Source organism: Orcinus orca, chromosome 3 (assembly GCF_937001465.1).
Source record: "Orcinus orca chromosome 3, mOrcOrc1.1, whole genome shotgun sequence".
Classification (NCBI taxonomy): Eukaryota; Metazoa; Chordata; class Mammalia; order Artiodactyla; family Delphinidae; genus Orcinus; species Orcinus orca.
Window position 1 is genome coordinate 122,996,380 of NC_064561.1, and position 27,552 is coordinate 123,023,931.

At 40.6% G+C, this 27,552-nt stretch overlaps 1 protein-coding gene across 1 annotated transcript in view; it reads left to right on the forward strand.

The window, feature by feature from the left end:
* The window catches only part of ARSB (arylsulfatase B), a 177,993-nt gene that overhangs the window by 104,428 nt on the left and 46,013 nt on the right, over positions 1–27,552 (forward strand). Inside the window, exon 6 of the mRNA XM_033430082.2 lies at positions 3,186–3,256. Coding sequence (XP_033285973.1) covers positions 3,186–3,256 — 71 coding nt within the window. The remainder of the gene's footprint in view (positions 1–3,185; positions 3,257–27,552) is intronic.

Consider the following 27,552-nt stretch of genomic DNA (forward strand, 5'->3'; position numbering starts at 1 on the left):
ATTCGCCACATGGAGTTGATGTGTGTAGTGTGTGTGCGCGTTTAAGTGCTTTAGTGAGTCTCTGCTAACTTGGTGCGTAACTATTAAAGGAAACCCACAGTCTCTTCTCCCTTCTTTCCTTCTCCCTCTTCTTCTTCCTCCTCATCTCCCTTTTCTCCCTCCCTCCTTTCTCCCTAACATCTCCCTCTCTTTCCTCTTATTCCCTCCATCTCAGGCACTGAGGTTCTGAACCCTTTACCAAAATGAAAAGAAGTGACTTAAGTGGTGAGACATGAGAACCCAGTGACCCTAAAACCATTACTGTTTTTGCTAAACGCAAGCCTGATCTTAAACATACAGGGAAATTTCTACACTCCTGAGAGGGAAATTACATGATCAGTTATTATCAGTATGAGATAGCACATATGTGGGTAGCATGCGATTAAATTCCAAAATTCAACTAATGCATTTAAATACTGCAGAACTACCTTGTAGTTCTGGATAGTTTTCCTGTCTTTAAACTCCCAAACTCTGTAAAATATCTGAGTTTTCTCTTTGTTATACTTTTTAATGTCTTTATGGAAGCATAGAAATTTTTACAAGTTCTATACTTTAAAAAAGCTTAAAATTTTCCTGATTACAGTAATAATGCATGCTAGTTATATAAAGCACTGTAGAAAATAAAAGTCTTTTGTAGTTCACCCCACCCATCCCCCTATCCCAGCTAACAGTTGGGTGTATATTTTTCCATATTTCCATTATTACCATCTTCCCTTCCCACGTATGTATGCCTCTTTTAAAAAAACTCACCTGGAAATATTTCTAAAATCCATCACTTTCCAAAGGACTAGTTCCAGGGAATTGGTACATGACCTTGTCTAGGGATTTTAGTAACTTTTAACATTTTGATGGGGAGTAACCCAAGATTTATGATACTTTATTCAGTTCCCTTAAATGTACATTTGGTTTTCTTGATTTATTTAATAACTTGGAGTCCCTAGGGTGTTTGGTTATTGTTTTAATCACTTGTCTTCTATTGTATTTCCTTGGCATATATCTCCAGCCACATCCTTGTCAAAATATTCTGATTCGTACATTTTAAAAAGTAGCATCACAGCGTACTTAGGAAGGTTGGTTGGCTTTTGTTTTTTTCATCATGATTTGTATCATGATGATTCTGCCTGTGATGATTTTTCCCAGCAAATAATTCATCACTGGGATTACTCACAACCTTTAGTGTTCAAAATTCATCTCATCTTATTAAGTTCCCTTATTTTGCAATATCTGTGGCTCTTCTGAATAATGAAAAATGAAATAAATGAATAATATACAGATAAACTTTCTTTAAAAGTTATTAGAAAAATATGTTTTATTTAACCATGCCTAATACTTTGGGGGTATTCCTGTGAGCTCTGCTTTTAAAGATGAGAAATTTTGGGGCTCCTCCTTCTTTCTTGCCTTTTTTTGGATTGAATGAATTTTGTTTTGTTCTTCTGTGGTCCAGAAAAGTCCTATCTTTGTTTTTAAAATTTTAACATGCAAATTTCACTTAGCTAAATCTAAATTTAATGAACAGCTTTACCCTCTTCCAAACAATACAAAGACTTTAAAATGCTTTCATTCTGATTTCCCCTCCTGACTTACTTGCTCTTTTTATCATCCAGGTTTTAGCTCTGTTTGCTTGTTTTTAACCCTACAAATTAGACACCATCATCATCATTCTGTTAAGATTTTCTCACATTCACCATTTTCTTTGCTCATCATCCCTACTTGCATTCAGAGCTTCCAGGATCAAACCCTAGTTCCTGTCATTTTGGACTGGTTGACAGTCTCATGGTATACAGGTAGTTAGTTAAATGCCTCAGGAAGAAAATGAGGAATCCAGGGAAATATTGCCCCCCCCCACCCACATAGTGCTGCCCCCAGGCCTAGAGGCATCCCTGCATATTTCCCTCTCACTGTCTAGTTAGTGGGTTTTATGGAATAGAGAGGGAAAAGGAAATCTTTTAGAATTCTAAAGTTAAACATATTCACTTTAAAGGACTGTCACTTATTCTGAGATTGTATTCATCCTACCTTTTGTTGCTATTAAAATTACCTTTATTTTATGGTAATGGTAGTTGAAAGTTTTTTGGTTTTGTCTTTAATTCACGAATTTTGTTTTAACATTTCCTTACTTGGCAAATACAACGCTGCCAATCGTAATCCAGATTTTTTGAAAATTTATGGGTCCTTGAAATCCCAAGCCACTGCTGTAGACAACTAGCTGTGCATTTGGGGTGTGGACATTGAACCACCTGAAAACACGTCCTCTTATTTTCAGGGGCCTTATTGGTTATTCCCATGTGGACAAATCCTATGGTGTTAATGGTACTTTGCAACCTTTTATTGGATTATCAAGTAGTCCAACGATTGAAGTTATATCTAACAACTTCTTCCATAAGGCTGAGTCTATACTAGCAAAATGACATGGGTGCCTCATGCACACCCGGCATACATCTGGTGGTGTTTATGCTCCCAATTTTTAAAAAACACCCACTACCCATTGTGTGGCCAGTAACTTACCATGGGCCTTTCTCATTTGTAACATGAGGGCGTTGGACTAACTGATCTCCAAGTTCTTTTCAACAGTAATGTAGGTTGTGATTGTATTTGCACATACAGTTTTTAAAAATCTTAAAGAAGTATAACTATTTCACATGTAGTTGTATTACATGCAAGTTTCACGTTGTAAATTTAGATGTGGAAGACATTCGTTTTTCTCATGCAGGCTAATATTTAAAGGGCATGTCGCATCTGTGATATGGGCGCCGCCATCTCGGCAGGTGCTCTTTCTTCATTTCCCTATGAGTGTTCAGCATGAAGTCTACACTGGATGACTTGAGTTCTCATTTCACTGCTGTAACGAATGGTCATGTTTAAGTACAGCCAGATTATTTATTGCAGAGGGTCACAGGACTCATTTTTTAATTGTCACGTGCTTGACCTTAAAGTTGTTATGTAAACATTCAGTCATTGTGACAATATAGACAAGTGATGACTACTTGAAGATGCACAACCACACATTTTGGAGGCCTCTGAATGCATGACCAAGTTGTTAACTGCCAGGTTTGTTATTTCCTGTAAATATGAGGAAAGGAAGTATTAAAATCATTGATACCCATTTGAGAAAGGAAATTAACATTTTCTAAAAAATTCTTTTCTAGTGAAGGAAGCCCGTCCCCCAGAATGGAGCTGCTGCACAATATCGATCCAAACTTTGTAGATGTTTCACCATGTGAGTACCTTGTTTATTGCTACTAATTTAAATACTGTTGGCTCACAAAGACAGTTTTATTACCTAGTGTCTCTCTAGCCTAATTCTCTTTCTCCACTTGAGTTTGCTATAAAGGTAAACAGTTCTCCATGGTACCTGTTGTTCCAATCTCACTGTGGCTTTGGTGCCACAAAGGGTGAGTGCTGCTGAATGGCTTATATGACCTTATAAGCCATTTCCCTCTCCATGACTCAGTTTTCCCATCTAGAAAAGGAGAACCCATGGGATCTCTGAGCCTCCTTCTAACTGTAAATGTCATGCTGTTGTTGCCCTGTTCTTACCTGAGAGTGTCAGAGCCTCCTTCTAGAAAACTCAAGGTCAAATAAGCCACCGCATCATCTGATCAGGCTGGTCAGGTGCTGCCCAGACCTGCTGGGTCTCATAAACCCATGATTTCCCTGGCAAGGCTGCAATTTAGCTTGATTCTGCCTACTGCCTAAATTAACCCATAGGGAACCCTATTAATTCCTGCAGAGAAAGAGGCCATGTGGTGCTTTCACATCCCCACAGGTTGTAATAGTCCTATATAAATACGATGCTAGTGGCCCTGATGCCCCTACGTCATGAGTTTGGGCCTGGAAAACCTTAACTATTAGCCCCTTTGCCCAGGTTCCATCATAAGGCCTCATCGAGAGACTGTCTGCAGAAAACAGTGCTCTTATACTCCCTTCATTCACTTGAGTGCTCATGTCCCCTCCATTTAGACATACTGCTACCCCATCATTCAGGCTCTCCTTACTCTTTTATGCTCTCCAATCTGTGTTACAACCTGCCTTAAGATTCCCCCTTCTGGAGAATGACCCCCAGTAATTCTGAGTGTGTCTTCGGGCATCTGAGGTCCAGCTCACCTCGCCAGCCTCACTCCAGGCCCTCCTTGCCGTCTTCTTGCCCTACTAGCCACTTGCCATTTCCAAGCATGCAGATCGTCATACTTAGGTCTTGAACATACTTTTCCCTATGGCTGAAACACCTTTCCCTGCCTCTCCACAATTTTTCCTCATCCCTTAAAACTCAGCACAAATGTCCCACCTCTGTGAATGCTTTCCAGAAGCCCTGGAAGAAGCCATACTCCTTCCTCTGTGCACCCCTTCGTATGTATCTCTGTAGAGTGTTCACCAAATTCTCCTGTATGTGCCTGCATTTCCCACCAAGCCGAGAGCTCCGGATATCAGGGTCTATGTCATATTTATCTTTACATCCTCGTAAGTTAACACAAACACCCGGCACTGGGTAGGTACTCAGTGATGATTACTTAATGACTGAATGGACAGTTGGAGGAGAGTTGAAATGGAATAAAGACCACCTAGAATCACTAGACCTGGAAAGGAAAGTACCCTGAGATAGGTAAGAATGGCTACAGGATGGAGAAATTTCTATTTTTATTGGAGTAAACAGACGTCAGTGAGACAGGCAAGGGTAGTAATATGTCCGATATGGTAGCTACGAGCCCTGTGTGACTACTTAGCACTTGAAATATGGCTAATTGTGGATCAAGGTGTGCTGTGAGTATGCGCACATCCGATTTTGAAGACTGAGTGTGAAAAATATAAAACATATATACATTTATTACTTGTTGAAGTGGCAATACTTTGGATATATTGAGTTTAAATATATTGATCCCAATTTCATCTGTTTCCTTTTCCTTTTTTAATGTGCTTAATAGAAAATTTAAAATCACATGTGTAATTTGCATTGCATGTCTATTGGTCTAGAAGAATTGTTCTAGAAAATGCTTGGAAATGATTTGATCAGCTGTGTGAGGATCACAGACCTATGATTAGTTACTGTGGAGCCACGTCGATCGTTTAAACTTTTCTCTGCCCCAGCACACCTAGGGATATGATACATTCCAGTCTGTAACCGGCTCACTGCAGAAGTGATTGCTAACCAGGAGCCAGTCATATCAGAAGCCCTCAGGGTGGCCAGAAGGGAGGCAGGAACGCTTTTTACAGCTTCTGAGTAATTTAATGCACTGCAAAGCCCTGCGTAACCTCCAGGGATGTGCTGAACGTGCCTGCCCACATTACAGTGGTTTTAAGCTGTCCTCATCCACTAAGTTCCATCTACAAGTGAAAAGCCTTAAGCCCCCTTCACTCACTAAGCTGCATTTTGTCATGGCATCAGAAATGGGAGCTTGAGAACTATACGCCCATAGTGACCATAGTGCCGCTTGCCGCGGGCTTCTTAGCATAACCTGCTGTGATTTTTGCGTCCCCTCAAGTGCCTCTAGCAAAGTAATAGCACGGGCAGAAAGTTTCACCAGTGTAAGAATTGGGGCATGGAAATCAGAAGAGAGAACTGTCTTAGCCTTGCCCCTCATAGATTGTAAGGTCTTGAGCGAGTCCCTTCACTTTTCTTCCACTTAGTTTCCCATATGTTAATTGCTGGACTTACTGAGACCCTTTGCTGCTGTCACAAATTCAGAGACACTTTCTGGCTGCCTGCTGCTCCTTCCCCCCTCCTAGGAGTCCACTCCAGGCCTTCCTGTTGGCCTTTCCTGCCAGCCTGGGGACTCTTGCTCTAACCCTGAATGTAATGAGGGACGTTGTCAGGCCCTGCCATTGACAAAGAACCACATTCACTGTTGGTTCACAAAAACAGGGTGTCCCCTACTGTGTGTACCTGTGGGGGGCAAGGTGCCGCCTCCTCTTATGCGTGGGCAATACGGGGGGGGGGGTGCCTTTTCTGCCCTGTTTTTATATCCATTTCACACCACTGTGTGGCAGAATTAGGAAAAAGGGGAGTTATCTTTGGGGTCCTGCACTCCAGAGGATGGTGATACAAGCCCAGTTCCTTTTCTGGGCAGTTAGTTTGTGGGGGAAAAATTAAATCCAGCTACAAGAAAATATGTATTTATAGGACAGCCAAGTCTGCATGTTATATTCACAGAATATTTTTTATGACTATAAAACATATTCTAGAGGCTGTTGTGGAATAAAATCAGAAAGCAGCCAATCTAGGGTATCAATGAAGGATTGGCAGTTATCACAGAAACAGGTCTTTAGTTTCTAACTCCAGCACTTCCCAGATGATGTGTACTTACTTATGGGAGAAGAGAGTAATATTCCACCTCCACCTTCCCCAAAGCCACTTCGTCACTTCCTCATCTGTGAGGTGAAGACTGAATTAAGTGACCTCTAAGGTCCCTTCTAGCTTCAGCATTCTATGGGTTTCTGTATACACAGGACCTCAAGGGAGCAAGCTGCTTCCTCACTTTCTCCTTTTTCACCCTGCTGGAAAAGGTGCACGTGTTAATAAGCAGTGGTGTAGCCAAAGACATGGCTGTAAATAGATGAATACACGTGATAATGTTAGGAACATTGTAAGCACTAGAGTAATGTGAATATTATATGATTTTGCTGTTACTACATCCTGCCCACCTTTCTGATCCCCATTCTAAAACATCACTGCATCATTCCAGTTTTTCACCTGCACTGTCTCCTTTAGCTGGTCTTGTCGGCAGTGGTGGACCAATGTCTCCTCCTGTCATGAATTAGAGGAATCGATGTTAGACTTTTCCCAGGGAAGCCCTCCCTTCCAAGTAGGACCAGATCCCTCAAAATCTGGCCTCTTGGGTTTTAACATCTATATCACCTCCCTCTTATTCTAAGAGTAGAGGGCACCCGCAGAGGCCCTTCCTACTTGTGGAGTTAGGGTTTTTTCATGGCCACATACTCTTGGTAGGTTGTGGCTTGGGTACTAATAGTAAAAATATTTCCAAAAAAGACTAGTGTACACACACGCACACATACACAAACACACCCCAGAAGTCATAGAATCTCCCGTAGACCAGGAGATTCTACAATAAAGCATAAAGATGTCTCGAAGAACCATAGATCCTACCCATTGGAATGGCTACAGAGAGAAAGGAAGGAATGGAGGAAGGAAAATAACAACTATTGATGGAGATGCGGAGAAACTGGAACCCTTGTGCATTGCTAGTGGGAATGTAAAATGGTATAGCTGCTATGGAAACAGTATAGCAATTCCTCAAAAAATTAAAAACAGGACTACCGTATGATCCAGCAATTCCATACCTGGATATACACCCCCAAAGAACTGAAACCAGGGACTTGAACAGCGCTATTCACAATAGCCAAAAGGTGGAAGCCACCCAAATGTCCATTGACAGAGGAATGGATAAACAAAATGTGTGACATACATACAATGGAATATTATTATTCAGCCTTAAAAAGAAAGGAAATTCTAACATATGCTGCAACATGGTTAAAACTTGAGGACAGTATGGTAAATGAAATAAGCCAATCACAAAAAGACAAGTACTGTATGATTCCACTTACAGGAGTTACGGAGAATAGTCAAATTCAGAGACAAAAAGTAACATGGTGGTTTCTAGGGATTAGGTGGAGAGGGGAATGGGAGTTGCTGCTTTTTAGTGGGTATAGAGTTTCAGTTTCACAAGATGAAAAGAGTTCTGGAGATGGATGGTGGTGATAGTAGCACAACAATATGAATGCACTTAATGCCACTGAACTATGGTGGTTAAGATGGTAAATTTCATGATGTATATTTTACCACAATTTTAAATATTAACAGTAAAATGTAGAATCCAAAAAAAGCATAGAAACTCCATGAAGACAGGGTCTGTACCCTTTTCATTTACTGCCGCATTCCCAGTGCATAGCACGAGGCCTACCATCATACAGAGTTCTCAATAAATATTTGTTAGTGATGAACAGATCAACAGGTTAAAGTCTCTGTTTTATTGTCTCTTAGACTTGAACCTAAAAGTGCTTCCAGATGGCAATTCACACTCTCCTCTTAAACCCTGAGCTCCCGTCCTACCTTTTGTGCCTAAAAAAAAAAAATAACACTCACAAGCTACTTTTTATTTTAATTAACATTATCACATACAGATATTTGAAACAATTTATTCAGCATATAAATGCCCACCCTCACCCTTCCCCTAACTGAAAATATCAGATGATGTGGCATTTTCCCTGCCCTCCTCATTCCTTTCCCCGAGACCTCCCTGATGGACAAATACATATGGACAAAGCCCCTGCCCCAGTCTCAGCTCAGCCTGACTTCCCCTCTGAGTTGAGGGCGCTGCTGCTTCTTCCTGTTCTTTGTGCTCTGTTCCCATCCCTGCCTTCCTGGAAGGCTCCCTTTCATTGTTGCATTGGTCACGGGCTCTCTCAGTGCCCCCAAATCTGGCTCTACTTTTATCTCCCCTGCCACCGGCTCCCATGGTCAGTGTCACACATGGGGGCTGTAATTGCTTTCCTGTGTGCTTTGAGGAAACTTTTTATTCATCTTCAGAGGTTTTGTTCTCAGGTGACCTTGCATGGACATGTTCTCACATAGTATCTTTTTCTTTCCTCCTTCCTTTCTAAGATCCTAAGATTTATTCTCCCCCTGTGGACGCCCCCCCGCCCCCCCCCCCCCATTTCTTTAAAGTGTTTCTTTCTAGCAGGCTGACCTGACTCAGTGTCTTTCTTCAGCAGTACAGAGTGGGCTGTGGAGGAAACCTGGGCGGGGGCCTGAGGGAAGGGGACGGTACCGTTTAAGCTGATGGAATGCGAAAGGCTGAAAACATCCAACGTGGTGGGGAGCAGCTGTGATTCCAGATTAGGCTCCGAGGTCCTACAGGTGGGAATTCCACTCACCCTGATTCTGAGGCACTCCAGCTCCAAGCTCTGTGGCTCCCCTCGGTTCTAGTCAGCCTACCTCAAACCAGGAGGAGAAATGATTTCAAAGGCATCAGTTTGCCTTAGAGAAAATATATATATTCTCATCCTACAGGCCCCAGGCTTGACCTGGGCTGTTCTGAGGTAAAGATGCTACCACCTCCACCTGTGAGCACAGCTCACCTTGGAAGTCAGACGTGGCATTCTGTGAATCGTCAGAATTCTCACGTCTGTCCAATTGTGTAACGTGTACGTAGATAACCCTCCACACGTGCACACATAGAATGCACTTAGACTCTGCTGGCAGAAGCTTGATTAGAGACGAAGGGCCCTGACAGATGTTAGCATTTTCCACACCAAAGGCCAAGTCTTCAAAGTGATTCTGTACAGCATTGCTACTATTTCATTGAAAGGGCCTCTTCTCTTTAAAGGTTATAATGGGATGTTATTTCTGCTCGTGATTACAGGGTGAAAGAACAGTCTTCGCTCCCTCCCCTCTCTCACGCGTGCATTTTCTGGGCTGAAATTGCCAGGTCCATACTCGAGATCCAAGAGTCGTCCAGGTTTGCATGCTTGGCGCTGCTCCGTGTTTCCTCTTAAGAGCAAATTTAAATCCATTCCCTGACATTAGGTTGCCATTTCTGGGATGATTCATTCAGGAGATACTGCCTGCCCACGACGTGCTAGGTACAGTTGTACGTACTGGAAATCACGTAGGCTTTAGGTTTTGTTGGAAGAGAACACAGACACAGCCCCTCACTTCCCTGCTTGATGGCTGTCAGTGGTTGCCAACTGCCTACAGCCACAGGCAGACTCCTTAGCCTGCCTCTTACAACCTCTGTCTTTCCGCCGAAGCAACCCCTCAGCACCATTGCAATGCCGTCCGCCATCTTCCTTTGCTACTCTGACCCTTCTCGGGGGCCCAGGTCACATCCCTACTGCTCCATGAAGCCCTGCCTGATTCCTCCAAACTAGAGTCCCTTGAGTTTCTCCGGAGCATCCTGAGACACTGAGCTCTTGCTTCTTCATACTGTAGTTATTTACATTCATGGAGGGCAAGGTTTCATCAGTATAGCTCTCTCGATGCCTTATGTATAGGAGATTTAGACATACTGAAAGAATGAGTGCTAATAAACTAGTCATTTAAATTCGTTAGCATCCACTCATTTAATTAGAATAACTCTAGCAAGGGCTTCCCTGGTGGCGCAGTGGTTGAGAGTCCGCCTGCCGATGCAGGGGACATGGGTTCGTGCCCCGGTCCGGGAGGATCCCGCATACCGCGGAGCGGCTGGGCCAGTGAGCCATGGCCGCTGAGCCTGCGCGTCTGGAGCCTGTGCTCTGCAACAGGAGAGGCCACAGCAGTGAGAGGCCCGCGTACCGCAAAAAAAAAAAAAAAAAAAGAACAATAACCTTATACATTATTTTCAAAGCATGTTCATTTCTTTCTGGGCATATTTGAGAAGTCACAACATAGGACAACTTTCTGTCTTTCAGCCTGAAATGAGATGTTGAGCAGAATTTTAGAAGTTAGATGGGATACATGAGGCCCACCAGCCGTCAGTGAGATTGCCCGTCATTCCAGCCACTAGAAGGCACACTGGCAGTCAGTTCATCCACCCGCTTTACAATCCAGATGGAGAAACTGAGGCACCAGGTCACAAACAACTAAGAGATAACAGACCTGGAACCCGGAGCTCTCCAGGTCCAGGCCTCACATATAAGATATGATCTACTGACTTCAGGGGTCTCTTTGCTTTCTGTTCTACACTGGTTTTGATGGAAAAGTATAATCATCTCACTCAAATAACAGCATGTTGATTATACATTTAAACAAGGCTGGGAAAACAGATCTCCTTGTGGCACTAACCTTGCTATTTCACATGTAACCTGACGCTGTGGGTGATGGAAGCTTCTCTTTGTAAAGCTAGTTATGGAAACCCGGTTGGTGCCTTGTAGTCATTACTTTTGAGGATGGTGGTGGGATGAGGGAGCAGGGTGTGGGGATAGGGCAGTGTAGCCTAATGGAACATACAGAGTTCCGAGGTGTCAGAAAGACCTGAATTTGAATTCCAGCTTTGACTTATTTCCTGTGAGCCGGTGGATAAGTTCTTTGAGTTATCTGTTTCATCACCTATAAATTGGAGACAGTTATAGCTATCACCTGTAAATATGTCCAAACAATAACTAACAGCCTATATCCTGGCTGCTGGATTGGAGGTGCAGTGTCTGCACTTTTTATGTTATGTATTTCTGCAGTTTTATTTTTTAGTACTGAGCATGCATTACTTCCATAATCGGGAATAAAGCCATAAAGATTTATTTCTAAAAACTAGCTTAGAGGGTTCTTATGAGATTGTAATATCTAGAAGGTTGCTGGGTTCTTAGTGAGTGGAGGTATGGGCCATACCAGAGTTCTTGGTCCCTATGCCCACCTGTCCTGGGTCAGAGAAGCTAGCATGTGACAGCATTTGTCCTCAGCTATTAGCCCTGATACCCTGACTGCCTGAGTTCCATTCTTTCTATCAAATATAGGAGCTCAGTTTACAGCTTGTCACAAAGTTAGCAGAATTTTGTGTCTTCTCTAGCTGCCAATATTTTTCTGTAGCAGCTCGTCAAATTTTCCTTGGTCTGGGTTGGTACATACCCTCAATCCCAGAGCCTAAACACAGATAACTTTTCTCCTTTTTAATTTTCAAAGCCTTTTATTCTGCCTCCTTCACTTTGGGGAGTACTAAATGGGTTTGGAAATGTGGCCTTTTTGATGCCGAAGGCAGTCCCACAAGCTTCGTTTCCCATCCGCCCCACTTCACACAGTGCATCTCAAGTAACATACATCAAACCTTTGCTGTTAACACTTGGTGCTGGCATACTGGCTTTCGTCCTGAGAAAATAAATAAACCAAACCAAACCCACAGCACTTTAAAAACACTAATTAATCCTCACCACAGGCCTAGACTACACAGAAATGGCAAATCCCACTGCTCCAATTTTATGTTTGGAGAAATCAGGGTAAGCACCATTTTTACGGCTTCTCAGGGCCAGATAACAGAAACTGACTTGAAGGGCTTGGGCTGGGCCTACCTCTGGGAGAAGGGCATCTGGCCATGTGGTTACTTGCCCAAAACCCCATTTCATATCAGCTTTTCTTTCTTCCCCCAGGGTTACGATGATGCCAAATCCTCTCATTCCCAACTGACCGCTTATTTATTTGGTTACTTTTCTTTAATTCTGGTAGAGCTTAGAAATTTTAGCAATGGCTTCCAAGAGTAGCCTGACAATTCTAGTTTATTAGAAGGTCTATGCTGATTTTGATACTCAACACAGAAATAGACTACCGTCCAAATAGTCCCTTTCAGGTCCAGCCCCTGTGCCCACTCCACCCTCCACACTAGAGCCTTCTTTGTACCCAGGTCTCTTCAAGATTTGGGGATGTCCAGACTGTCTCCTTTCTCTCCCAGTCTAGACCAGACATCTTCCTACCTCAATTCCCCAGTCTTACAGCCTGTAAGGGTAAAGATATATACCGTTCTTGAAATTGTCAACCGTAAAATTCTGGAAAAACATAAAACCTCACTAAATTTTATGGGATAAATCCAGTGGAATTAAAGTGTATTAAGTCCACTTTCTAAATGTTGACTAATCTGGTCAGATTTTTTACGGGCTTTAGGGTACTTTTGTGTAAGGCTGAAATGAAACTTTTTAAAACATTTCTGAGAAGTACGCTGTAGAAAGCTGAGGACATGGTCTGCCTTAAGTAACCCATAATGTAAGATGTTAGTAATCAGGCATTTATAGAATAAAATCTGCTACCACTGGCAGCAAATACCTAGAGAATAAATACATGGTCCGTGCTTCTGAAGAGCCTTTTGAATCAGAGGAAAAATATATATGCCCATGAAATGGTATTAACACAATTATAAAATAAAGTAGCAACAAATGATAAGCGATAATAAATCAAACACATAGGCATAAGGAGAAATGAAGAAATAATGAGAGGCATTTGGGGTGATTAAGGTAGACTTCTTCAGAATGTATAGTTTTAAATTTATTATTTCAACAACTTTGGTTTTATCTTTCTTAATTTTAATGTGAATGAAAGAAAATAATAGTTAACATTGTATTAATTTTCTGTCGGTGCTGGACCAAATCACCATAAACTGGACGACTTAAACCAACAGAAATTTATCTGGGTTAAAATATGGATCTCAGGGGCTTCCCTGGTGGTGCAGTGGTTGAGAGTCCGCCTGCCGATGCAGGGGACACGGGTTCATGCCCCGGTCCAGGAGGATCCCACATGCCGCAGAGCGGCTGGGCCCGTGAGCCATGGCCGCTGAGACTGCGCATCCAGAGCCTGTGCTCCTCAACGGGAGAGGCCACAACAGTGAGAGGTCCGCGTACCGCAAAAAAAAACAAATATGGATCTCACTGGACAGAAATCCAGGGTGTCAGCAGGGCAGCATTCCTTTCCGGAGGCTCTAAGGGACAATCCATTTCCTTGTCTTTTCCAGCCTTGAGAGGCTGCCTGCCTTGCTGGGTACGCGGCCTCCTTCTTCCATCTTCTCCTTCCATCTTCAAAACCAGCAGTGAAGAGTTGAGTCCTTCTCAGAGCACATCACTCCAGCCTTGCTTCCGTCATCACATCTCCTCCTCTGACCTCTTCCATCCATCTCTGCCACTTAAGAACTCTTGTGCTTACATTAGTCCCAGCTGAATAATCCAGGATACTCTCCCTATTTTAAGGTCACCTGATTAGCAACCTTAACTCCATCTGCAGTATGAATTCCCCTTTGCCATCTAACCTCACATACAGGTTCTGGTCACTTGCTTACAGGTGATATCTTTGGGGGACCATTATTTTGTCTACCACAGATAACTACTCTGTTGCACTAGACTTGATGAAAAATACAAAGAGTGCTTATAATCGAGTTGAAGAGAAGAACAAAAACATACAAAAAGTTAAAAGAGAATCAAATACAGTTGAAGTCAACCGTGGTAGAGATGTTACCAGTTCTGCTTGATTAACTGCCAGGTCATTTCCCTTGCTGTGCAAGGCTAGTTCGTGAAAGGAAGGGAGCCTTGCTCTGAACATGGTTGTAAGATTTCCTGAAGTGGAGATCAATTCCAGGACAAAGAAGTGTGTCAGTAAAAGAGTGTGTGAGTAAAATTGTTCTGGGGGCAAAGGGAAGGCAGGAAAGAAGAGATGCAAAAGATAAATAAGGATAGGGTGTTAGACAAAGGAGATTAGCCTTGATCCTGTTTGCAGTGGGAAGCTCCCTGTTTGTTTTTCACACAAATAATACATGGGAGGGTATTTGTTTAGAAATTTTGAAAAATATAGAAACGCTCAGGGATAAATGTAAAAATCACTCTAATTCCACTATCCTGCCACCCCAAAGAAAGCACTGTTAATATTAATGTTTGGTGTGCTTTTTCTCTTCTGTCTCTCTCTCCCCTCCACACCCTCACTCACAGACAGACATACACATACGCACACATTCTTACAGAATGCAGATCATCTGATATATTATTTCATTACCTAATTTTTTTTCCTTTTTTAATATTATCATTTTATTTTTTTAAACATCTTTATTGCAGTATAATTGCTTTACAATGGTGTGTTAGTTTCTGCTTTATAACAAAGTAAATCAGCTATACATATACATATATCCCCATATCTCTTCCCTCTTGCATGTCCCTCCCACCCTCCCTATCCCACCCCTCTAGGTGGTCACAAAGCACCGAGCTGATCTCCCTGTGCTGTGTGGCTGTTTCCCACTAGCTATCGGTTTTACATTTAGTAGTGTATATATGTCCATGCCACTGTCTAACTTTCTCCCAGGTTACCCTTCCCCCTCCCCACGTCCTCAAGTCCATTCTCTACTAGGTCTGCATCTTTATTCCCATCCTGCCCCTAGGTTCTTCATGACCATTTTTTTTTTTATATTCCATATATATGTGTTAGCATACTGTATTTGTTTTTCTCTTTCTGAGTTACTTCGCTCTGTATGACAGATTCTAGGTCCATCCACCTCACTACAAATAACTCAATTTCATTTCCTTTTATGGCTGACTAGTATTCCATTGTATATATGTGCCACATTTTCTTCATTCATTTGCCGATGGACACTTAGGTTGCTTCCATGTCCTGGCTATTGTAAATAGACCTGCAATGAACATTGTGGTACATGACTCTTTGAATTATGGTTTTCTCAGGGTATATGCCCAGTAGTGGGATTGCTAGGTCGTATGGTAGTTCTATCTTTAGTTTTTTAAGGAACCTCTAAACTGTTCTCCATAGTGGCTGTATCAGTTTACATTCCCACCAACAGTGCAAGAGGGTTCCCTTTTCTCCACACCCTCTCCAGCAGTTAGTGTTTGTAGATTTTTTGATGATGGCCATCTGACTGGTGTGAGGTGATACCTCATTGTAGTTTTGATTTGCATTTCTCTCATGATTAGTGATGTTGAGCATTCTTTCATGTGTTTGTTGGCAATCTATATATCTTCTTTGGAGAAATGTCTGTTTAGGTCTTCTGCCCATTTTTGGATTGGATTGTTCGTTTTTTTGATATTGAGCTGCATGAGCTGCTTATAAATTTTGGAGATTAAACCTTTGTCAGCTGCTTCATTTGCAAATATTTTCTCCATTCTGAGGGTTGTCTTATCGTCTTATTTATGGTTTCCTTTGCTGTGCAAAAACTTTTAAGTTTTATGAGGTCCCATTTGTTTATTTTTGTTTTTATTTCCATTACTCTAAGAGGTGGATCAAAAAAGATCCTGCTGTAATTTATGTCAAAGAGTGTTCTTCCTATCTTTTCCTCTAAGAGTTTTATAGTGTCCAGTCTTACATTTAGGTCTCTAATCCATTTTGAATTTATTTTTGTGTATGGTATTAGGGAGTGTTCTAATTTCATTCTTTTACATGTACCTGTCCAGTTTTCCCAGCACCACTTATTGAAGAGGCTGTCTTTTCTTCACTGTATATCCTTGCCTCCTTTGTCATAGATTAGTTGACCATATGTGCACGGGTTTATCTCTGGGCTTTCTATCCTGTTCCATTGATCTATATTTCTGCTTTTGTGCCAGTACCATATTGTCTTGATAACTGTAGCTTTGTAGTATAGTCTGAAGTCAGGGAGTCTGATTCCTCCAGCTCCGTTTTTTTCCCTCAAGACCGCTATGGCTATTTGGGGTCTTTTGTGTCTCCATACACATGTTAAGTTTTTTTTTCTAGTTCTGTAAAAAATGCCATTGGTAATTTGATAGGGATTGCATTGAATCTGTAGATTGCTTTGTGTAGTTTAGTCATTTTCACAATATTGATTCTTCCACTGTAGTTTTGATTTGCATTTCTCTAATGATTAATGATGTTGAGCATTCTTTCATGTGTTTGTTGGCAATCTGTATATCTTCTTTGGAGAAATGTCTATTTAGGTCTTCTGCCCATTTTTGGATTGGGTTGTTTGTTTTTTTGATATTGAGCTGTATGTGCTGCTTGTAAATTTTGGAGATTAATCCTTTGTCAGTTGCTTCATTTGCAAATATTTTCTCCCATTCTGAGGGTTGTCTTTTGGTCTTGTTTATGGTTTCCTTTGCTGTGCAAAAGCTTTGAAGTTTCATTAGGTCCCATTTGTTTATTTTTGTTTTTATTTCCATTTCTCTAGGAGGTGGGTCAAAAAGGATGTTGCTGTGATTTATGTCATAGAGTGTTCTGCCTATGTTTTCCTCTAAGAGTTTGATAGTTTTTGGCCTTACATTTAGGTCTTTAATCCATTTTGAGCTTATTTTTGTGCATGGTGTTAGGAAGTGTTCTAATCTCATACTTTTACATGTACCTGTCCAGTTTTCCCAGCACCATAGTGAAGAGGCTGTCCTTTCTCCACTGTACATTCCTGCCTCCTTTATCAAAGATAATGTGACCATATGTGCATGGGTTTATCTCTGGGCTTTCTATCCTGTTCCATTGATCTATATTTCTGTTTTTGTGCCAGTACCATATTGTCTCGATAACTGTAGCTTTGTAATATAGTCTGAAGTCAGGGAGTCTGATTCCCCCAGCTCCATTTTTTTCCCTCAAGACTGCTATGGCTATTTGGGGTCTTTTGTGTCTCCATACAAATGTTAAGTTTCTTTTTCTAGTTCTATAAAAAATGCCATTGGTAATTTGATAGGGATTGCATTGAATCTGTAGATTGCTTTGTGTACTTTAGTCATTTTCACAATGTTGATTCTTCCAATCCAAGAACCTGGTATATCTCTCCATCTGTTTGTATCATCTTTAATTTCTTTCATCAGTGTCTTATAGTTTTCTGCATACAGAAAACCTAGGTAGGTTTATTCCTAGGTATATTATTCTTTTTCTTGCAGTGGTAAATGGGAGTGTTTCCTTAATTTCTCTTTCAGATTTTTCATCTTTTGTGTATAGGAATGCAAGAGATTTCTGTGCATTTATTTTGTATCTTGCAACTTTACCAAATTCATTGATTAGCTCTAGTAGTTTTCTAGTGGCATCTTTAGGATTCTCTATGTATAGTATCATGTCTTCTGAAAACAGTGACAGTTTTACTTCTTCTTTTCCAATTTGTATTCGTTTTATTTCTTTTTCTTCTCTGATTGCCATGGCTAGGACTTCCAAAACTGTGTTGAATAATAGTGACGAGAGTGGACATCCTTGTCTTGTTCCTGATCTTTGAGGAAATGCTTTCAGTTTTTCACCATTGAGAATGATGTTTGCTGTGGATTTTTCGTATATGGCCTTTATTATGTTGAGGTGCGTTCCCTCTATGCCCACTTTCTGGAGAGTTTTTATCATAAATGGGTGTTGAATTTTGTCAAAAGCTTTTTCTGGATCTATTGAGATGATCATATGGTTTTTCTTCTTCAATGTGTTAACATGGTGTATCACATTGATTGATTTGCGAATATTGAAGAATCCTTGCATCCCTGGGATAAATCTCACTTGATCAATGTGTATGATCCTTTTAATGTGTTGTTGGATTCTGTTTGCTAGTATGTTGTTGAAGATTTTTGCATCTATATTCATCAGTGATATTGGTCTGTAATTTTCTCTTTTTGTAGTATCTTTGTCTGGTTTTGGTATCACGGTGATGGTGGCCTCATAGAATGAGTTTGGGAGTGTTCCTTCCTCTGCAATTGTTTGGAAGACTGAGAAGGATGGGTGTTAGCTCTTCACTAAATGCTTGATAGAATTCACCTGTGAAGCCATCTGATCCTGGACTTTTGTTTGCTGGAAGATTTTTAATCACAGTTTCAATTTCATTACTTGTGATTGGTTTGTTCATATTTTCTATTTCTTTCTGGTTCAGTCTTGGAAGGTTATACCTTTCTAAGAATTTGTCCATTTCTTCCAGGTTGTCCATTTTATTGGCATAGAGTTGCTTGTAGTAGTCTCTTAGGATGGTTTGTATTTCTGCAGTGTCTGTTGTAACTTCTCCTTTTTCATTTCTAATTTTATTGATTTGAGTCCTCTCCCTCTTCTTCTTGATGAGTCTGGCTAAAGGCTTATCAATTTTGTTTATTCTCAAAGAACCAGCTTTTAGTTTTATTGATCTTTGCTATTGTTTTCTTTGTTTCTATTTCATTTATTTCTGCTCCGATCTTTATGATTTCTTTCCTTCTGCTAATTTTGGGTTTTGTTTGTTCTTCTTTTTCTAGTTCCTTTAGCTGTAAGGTTAGATTGTTTATTTGAGATTTTTCTTGTTTCTTGAGGTAGGATTGTATTGCTATAAACTTCCCTCTTAGTACTGCTTTTGCCGCATCCCATAGGTTTTGGATCATCGTGTTTTCGTTGTAATTTGTCTTTAGCTATTTCTTGATTTCCTCTTTGATTTCTTCAATGATCTCTTGGTTGTTTAGTAACGTATTGTTTAGCCTCCATGTGTCTATGTTTTTAACATTTTTTTCCCTGTAATTGATTTCTAATGTCATAACATTGTGGTCAGAAAAGATGCTTGATATGATTTCGATTTTCTTAAATTGCTGTGGTTTGATTTGTGACCCAAGATGTGATCTATCCTGGAGGATGTTCTGTGTGCACTTGAGAAGAAAGTGTAATCTGCTGTTTTTGGATGGAATGTCCTATAAATATCAAGTAAATCTAGCTGGTCTATTGTGTCATTTTAAGCTTGTGTTTCCTTATTAATTTTCTGTTTGGATGATCTGCCCATTGGTGTAAGTGAGGTGTTAAAGTCCCCCACTATTATTGTGTTACTGTTGATTTCCTCTGTTATAGCTGTTAGCCGTTGCCTTATGTATTGAGGTGCTCCTATGTTGGGTGCATATATATTTATAATTGTTATATCTTCTTTCTGGATTGATCCCTTGATCACTGTGTAGTGTCCTTCCTTGTCTCTTGTAACATTCTTTATTTTAAAGTCTATTTTATCTGATATGAGTATTGCTACTCCAGCTTTCTTTTGATATCCATTTGTATGGAATATCGTTTTCCATCTCCTCACTTTCAGTCTGTTTGTATCCCTAGGTCTGAAGTGGGTCTCTTGTAGACAGCATATATATGGGTCTTGTTTTTGTATACATTCAGAAAGCCTGTGTCTTTTGGTTGGAGCATTTAATCCATTGACGTTTAATGTATTTATCAATATGTATGTTCCTATTACCATTTTCTTAATTGTTATGGGTTTGTTTTGGTAGGTCCTTTTCTTCTCTAGTGTTTCCCACTTAGAGAAGTTCCTTTAGCATTTGTTGTAGAGCTGGTTTGGTGGTGCTGAATTGTCTTAGCTTGTCTGATTTGATTTCTCCATCAAATCTGAATGAGATCCTTGCTGGGTAGAGTAATCTTGGTTGTAGTTTCTTCCCTTTCATCACTTTAAATATATCATGCCATTCACTTCTGGCTTGTAGAGGTTCTGCTGACAAATCAGCTGTTAACCTTGTGAGAGTTTCCTTGTATGTTATTTGTTGTTTTTCCCTTGTTGCTTTCAATAATTTTTCTTTGTCTTTAATTTTTGTCAGTTTGATTACTATGTGTCTCGATGTGTTTCTCCTTGGGTTTTTCCTGCCTGGGACTCTCTGAGCTTCCTGGACTTGGGTGGCTATTTCCTTTCCTTTGTTAGGGAAGTTTTCGGCTATAATCTCTTCAAATATTTTCTTGGGTCCTTTCTCTCTCTCTTCTCCTTCTGGGACCCCTAGAATGCAAATGTTGGTGAGTTTAATGTTTTCCCAGAGGTCTCTTAGGCTGTCTTCATTTCTTTTCATTCTTTTTCTTTATTCTGTCCGTGGCAGTGAATTCCACCATTCTGTCTTCCAGGTCACTTATCCGTTCTTCTGCCTCAGTTATTCTGCTATTGATTCCTTCTAGTGTACTTTTCATTTCAGTTATTGTAATGTTCATCTCTATTTGTTTGTTCTTTAATTCTTCTAGGTGTTTGTTCTTTAATTCTTCTGGGTCTTTGTTAAACATTTCTTGTGTTTTCTCGATCTTTGCCTCCATTCTTTTTTCGTGGTCCTGGATCATCTTCACTCTCATTATTCTGAATTCTTTTTCTGGAAGGTTGCTTATCTCCACTTCATTTAGTTGTTTTTTTGGGGTTTTATCTTGTTCCTTCATCTGGTACATAGTGCTCTGCCTTTTCATCTTGTCTATCTTTCTGTGAATGTGGTTTTTGTTCCACAGGCTGCAGGATTGTAGTTCTTCTTGCTTCTGCTATCTGCCCTCTGGTGGATGAGGCTATCTAAGAAGCTTGTGCAGTTTCCTGATGGGAAGGACTGGTGGTGGGCAGAGCGGGCTGTTGCTCTGGTGGGCAGAGCTCAGTAAAACTTTAATCTGCTTGTCTGCTGATTGGTGGGGCTGGGTTCCCTCCTTGTTGGTTGTTTGGTCTGAGGTGACCCAACACTGGAGCCTACCCGGCTTTTGGTGGGGCTAATGGTGGTTTCTGGGAGGGCTCATGCCAAGGAGTACTTCCCAGAACTTCTGTTCCCAGTGTCCTTGTCCCTGTGGTGAGCCACAGCCACCCCCCCACCTATGCAGGAGACCCTCCAACACTAGTAGGTAGGTCTGGTTCAGTGTCCTGTGGGGTCACTGCTCCTTCCCCTGGGTCCTGATGTGCACACTACTTCATGTGTGCCCTCCAAGAGTGGAGTCTCTGTTTCCCCTAGTCCTGTCGAAGTCCTGCAATCAAATCCCGCTAGCCTTTAAAGTCTGATTATCTAGGAATTCCTCCTCCCGTTGCCAGACCCTCAGGTTTGGAGGCCTGACATGGGGCTCAGAACCTTCACTCCAGTGGGTGGACTTCTGTGGTATAAGTCTTCTCCAATTTGTGAGTCACCCACCCACCAGTTATGGGATTTGATTTTATTGTGATTGTGCCCCTCCTACCTTCTCATTGTTGCTTCTCCTTTGTCTTTGGACGTGGGTTATCTTTTCTGGTGAGTTCCAGTGTCTTCCTGTTAATGATTGTTCAGCAGTTAGTTGTGATTCCAGTGCTCTCACACGAGGGAGTAAGCGCACGTCCTTCTACTCCGCTGTCTTGAACCAATCTCCTATGTTTACTCTTTTAGTAACTTTCAAGTATACAATACTGTATTGTTATCTATATTCACCATACTATACTTTAGGTCCCCAGAACTTTTGAATCCTATAATTGGAAGTTTGTACCTTTCAACCACCATTCCTATTTCTCCTACTTGGTTGGAAGCAGGAGTCCTCACCTTATAATTTTCAAGGTTAATTTCTTTTTTTAAAAATTTTATTTATTTATTTTAATTTTATTTATTTATTGGCTATGTTGGGTCTTCGTTGCTGCGTGCAGGCTTTCTCTAGTTGAGGCTATCAGGGGCTACTGTTGGTTGCAGTACACAGGTTTCTCGTTGCAATGGCTTTTCTTGTTATGGAGCACAGGCTTGAGGCATGGGGGTTCAGTAGTTGCAGCACATGGGCTCAGTAGTTGTGGCACGTGGGCTCAGTAGTTGTGGTTCACAGCTTAGTTGCTCTGCAGCATGTGGGATCTTCCCGGACCAGGGCTAGAACCCACGCCCCCTGCATTGTCAGGTGGATTCTTAACCATTGCACCACCAGGGAAGTCCCAAGGTTAATTTCTTAACATCACCAATGCATTTGAATTTTTTTCTTTTAAAAATAAACTTATATAGCTTGTTTTGCTGTTTTTGGAGGGAGGTTCTATTGAGATTTGTAGTTCACCATGCTGCCAGAAATGAACATTGACTATGAGGCATCAGTTAGAGAACTATTTGTTTTATTCAGTTAATATTTTCAGCATCGTGTATTGAATTATTCATTCTTGATCCCTGTCTTAGTTTTGATTCACAAAAATGTAGAACATGAGACAAAGACTTGAATGTAGTCAGTTTACTTGGGAAGTGATCCCAGGGTGCAGGAGTGAAGAACAAATTTAATTTTATGTAAATTACTTTTATAGATTTCAATGTTTGCTTCCTTTTACTATAACTAATTTTATCTTGAGATAGAAATTTCATTTTGATTCTTTTTTTGGTTGGTTTAGGTACATCTTTGAATTATCTTCTTTCAATGGAAATTTCATGGGTGGTGTGCTTTCTGAGGCCTTGAATATTTGAGAATCTTTCTGTTACTTTCATGCATAATGACAACTTTGTTGGGTAAATAATTCCAAGGTCACAATTTTTCCCTTCACAATTCTTTAGACGTTGCTTATGGTCTCTGAAGTTTATTATTACAGAAAAGTAACCTCAGTACACCCTGATAGCCTTGCTTTGCAGGTATCCAGTTTTTCTCCCTCTGCCTAGATAATTATAGTGTTCTGTCTTTGGTACTAATAGTTAAAAATATTTATATTACCAATGTAGTTTGGATTTAGTTCATCAGCGTTTCCTGGTACACAGTGAGCACTGCACAAGTCAGGGTTTGTTTGTTTGTTTGTTTTAAACCCCAGGGAGGTTTTTATCTGATCTGTCTTTGGATTTTATCTCTGTTAAATGTACTCTGGTCTTTTGGGCAGTAACACAACTTACATGTGTGTTGGATAAATTTTTCCTTCATATATATGTTTTTTCACTTCTCATTTTTATGTCTTTGCCCTTTTCCCATATAGTCTGGGGTGAGTTCCACTTTGCTGATTTTATTTTATTTTTTCACAGATCTCATTCTACTTCTCTTTTATGCTTCCAATGGCTTTTCAAAATGTAAGATGGCAATTATCTTTCCTCACTGCCTTTCTATAGGCTTCCCAGCTCTTTTTATTAAGAAAAAATTACCAGATTTATTGTTATATCTTTTGCTTCTTCCTTCACAGAGTTAATATGTCACTTGATTGTATGAAGTACACAAAATTGATGCTGACAGCTTCCTCTTTCTCTAAATAGTTTTCAGGTATGCCGTGCCTCTGCCTCCAGTGGTATGTTCATCTCCTTCTTTTATGTTGTGAAATAGTTTCATATTTCTGTATATTTTAATATGTTCCATGTTGGCATTGTTTTGTTACTGAGTGTAAATTAGCTGGTTTTTGCTAAAAATGGCATAGATGGATTATCTTTGGGTTCCATCTCTGTATGTTGTTGGAATAATCTCAACTATAAAAAGAGAAGAACTAGTTTACATGAGGTATAGAGAACTAGTTCAGTGATCTAATAGCCAGTGTCTGAGGAGGAGTGGTCTGGTGCACTGAGCCATCCTAATAAGGGAAAATAATCTGTAGGTGATCTCTTTGTATTTGATGTAGCCATTGATGTGGAGTCAGTTTTATGGTCATTTCTCATCTACCCAGATTCTGTTCCAGGTATGCAGGTTCCTCTCCTTGTGCTACTGTACCCCATATTAGGATGGACCCCCTGCATGCAATCTTCCCATCTAGTGTGCTAGAGATGCTCTTGGGCTTCCTGGCATAGGTGATTTCTAATACTCTTGACCCATAGTAATCAAAGAGGTTCTCACTTGGAGGCTTCCATTCTGTTCTTCTGACCTGCCCTGATTTCCAAGTTAGAAATGTTTGTTAAAGTCTACTAGTGTGTCTCTTACTTATCTCCTGGGGCACTGGACTATTTTCTCAGGAAAGGAGCTGTCAGCCAGCTTTAACTCCTCCCTTGAAAATGTGAGGGGTGTTAGATACCTGTGCTAGTTGCCCCCTTTCCTAAATGTGTCCACATAAGCAGTTTTGAACAGGGTACACACATGATTTAAGTAAGGGAATTGAGAGAAAGCACATGAAAGAAAATAAAGAAAAGAAACGAATGTTGACAATGCACTGTGTTCTAGGCTCTCTCTAGGCACCCTCCCTCCCCTCCCCCATACCTGCATTTCTTTTCTTTAGAGTGCATATCACCATCTGGCATAATTATATTTTAAATACTTATTTATCATCTTCCTCTCCCATTAAAATACAAATTCCACAAGGGCAGACAGTTTTGTCTTTTGTATTCATAACTGTCCCCAAGTGTCTAGAGCAGTGGCACAACAAAAAGCAGTGGTCAAATACGTGTCCTTCTTTATTTAAAAACAAGTGGAAAGGACTTCCCTGGTGGCGCAGTGGTTGAGAGTCCACCTGCCGATGCAGGGGACACGGGTTCGTGCCCCGGTCCGGGAAGATTCCGCATGCCGCGGAGCGGCTAGGCCCGTGAGCCATGGCTGCTGGGCCTGCACATCCGGAGCCTGTGCTCCGCAACGGGAGAGGCCACAACAGTGAGAGGCCCGCGTACCACACACACACAAAAAGCAAAACAAACAAAAAAAAACAAGTGGAAAAAGGAAAGACTTGGGAAAGATTTAAATATCTTGTAAAAAGAGATTATATAGATATCAGAGTACTTGATTTGTAATAGCTAATGTTTGTTCATAAAGTAAGACAAAAACCTTAGATTTGGCTTAATTGATGGTAAATAAGAGTCTGACATTAGTATAATTTATAATGACTTAAACAGGAAGTCACGATTATTTTGACCACTTAGAAAAAATTCGTTTCAGTGCCTTTCTTCACTCCTTCCAGGTAATAATTTGGTACTTACCTGACTTTTAGCTCTTTTCTCAAAAGAGAAAATAAGAATACAAGAGGAAAGAGAAAGAAACTCAGCTCAAGTTCCACCCTCTTTTATAATCATTTGCCTGAGGTGTAAGAATTATTTGTAAGACATATATTTCATTTAAAGAAAGTCGAGGGTTAGATTTTTGTTATTTCTTGGACAAGTTAGAATGTAGTACCTGATTTCTGTTAATAACTAATGTTTAAAAATTTTAACGTTAGAGACAGAAAAATCTAAACTTCTCTCTTTTTTCTAATTTCAACCATATTTTCAAATTTATGTGAGGTTAGTTTTCTTAATCTTTCTACAAGTTATAAAGGGTCACATTTATTCTTCATTGAGCACAATACATTCTTTTAAAATGAAAATATTGACAGTGGAAACCAAACTAGAAAAGAATGGAAAAAAAGGTACATAAATCACCAGACACTTGGAAGAGCATGTAAGCAGATCTAAGAACTACATGTTTTTCATATTTTATATTTTCCCTTAAAAAAAATTCACTTTCCAAATTGTTGATGGTTTGGCAGCTGCAAGGATGACATCAGCTCTTGCATTGTGCAGTATCTGCTTTCTCTCAGATAACTTGACAGCACTTCATCAAGTTTTGTGATAAGGTTGAATTAAAAACCAACTGGGTTATAACTCAAAAAGAGTCATGTACCACCATGTTCACTGCAGCTCTGTTTACAATAGCCAGGACATGGAAGCAACCTAAGTGTCCATGGACAGATGAATGCATAAGGGAGATGTGGCACATATATACAATGGAATATTACTCAGCCATAAAAAGGAACGAAATTGAGTTATTTGTAGTGAGGTGGATGGACCTACAGTCTGTCATACAGAGTGAAGTAAATCAGAAAAAGGAAAACAAATACCATATGCTAACATATATATGGAATTAAAAAAAAAAAAAGGTTCTGAAGAACCTAGGGGCAGGACAGGAATAAAGACGCAGATGTAGAGAATGGACTTGAGGACACGGGGAGGGGGAAGGGTAAGCTGGGATGAAGTGAGAGAGTGGCATGGACATGTATACACTACCAAACGTAAAATAGATAGCTAGTGGGAAGCAGCCGCATAGCACAGGGAGATCAGCTCAGTGCTTTGTGACCACCTAGAGGGGTCGGATAGGGAGGGTGGGAGGGAGACGCAAGAGGGAGGAGATATGGGATTATACGTATATGTATAGCTGATTTATCCTGTTATAAAGCAGAAACTAACACAGCATTGTAAAGCAATTATACTCCAATAAAGATGTTAAAAAAAAAACAACAACTGGGTTTGAGTTTAAATTCCCCCAACTGCTAAACCAAACATATTCTCGAGCTTAGGCCTGCTTGTAAGCACTCTTGAAAACTTATATTGCACATAAGCTGCATTATTTCTAGAAGCAGAAGTAAGCAAGTGAGAGAAAAACACACTCCTTCAAGTTCCCGATCGTATCCGTCAAAATGCACTGTATTATCAGTGGAGCACTCCAGTCGTTCAGATGTTTTCACACCAAGCATCCTCTTTTCTCTCATTTAATCTGACCCCAAATCCAAAGGATAATCATCTTGACATTGTTTTCCCACCTCAGAAAATCACAGATAGTTACCTGAACTATATAGTCTCTCTCCGCAGTCAGGGTTAGCTTCTGACCATCAATGAGGTGGCGATGAAAAGATTCAACTAGAAATTAGGTTGTTAATGGGGAAGAAAGACGGTCTGTGAACAGTACTAACAACTTTCCTGCATCGCCTAAGAAGTCATCTGTGACCACCAGGTGACAACACTTGCATTCCAAAAGTCTGGTCTGTTACCGGAGTCTAAACCAGTGCTTCTGAAACTTGAATGAGTACGTGGGGATCACTCAGTTCAGCTGGGCTGGGCGGGGGCCTGAATTCAGTGTTTCTAACAAGATCTCAGGTGGTGCCAATGCTGCTGCTTCTCTGACCCTCCTTTGCATAGCCGGTCCCTAGGCTAGGAAGGACTTTTACCGGATTTGAAGTTCAAGATTTACAATTTAAAATATTTGCATGAATATTTAAGGCTAATTAAATATTGTCGTGAGATATGCAGTTAAAGACAGATACGAGACCTTCAATCTTAGAACTGTTTTATAGGTCTTTATAAATTTCCCCCCAAGTTCCTATTTAGCCTAGTTGGAGAGCAATTTACATTGTTTCTCTCATTATCCAAATGCCAAATTGTTTTCGGATCCTAAAGTAATCTGGTGTTTGTTGAAAAAAATTCAGAATATATTCAAGCCAGTGAGGCGTGAAGATTTTAGAACTTATCTCAGAAACTTGGCTCCTTTTCCCCTTTGTGCCTGATGTTTTCATTCTGTCAACATTCAGGAAGAAATCCCAAGCTTCCCAAAAATGGTAGTAAACTGAGCACATACCACCCAGGAAGTGGTTTCCAAGTCAAGAATGGGGTAGCCAACTTCTTTCACCCAAATTCTCTGAGACCCTGCCTTGGTTGTGGGTTCTGACTCCTTCTAGGTATTGCTCTGATCTTGCAGACTATTGGGGATGAGTACAGAGAAACTCCAGTGAACCCCCAGAGAGACCATGTGGAGAAACTCGGTGGCTAAAGGTGCTGTGTGGAAAAGAAGATGACCTGTGCTCG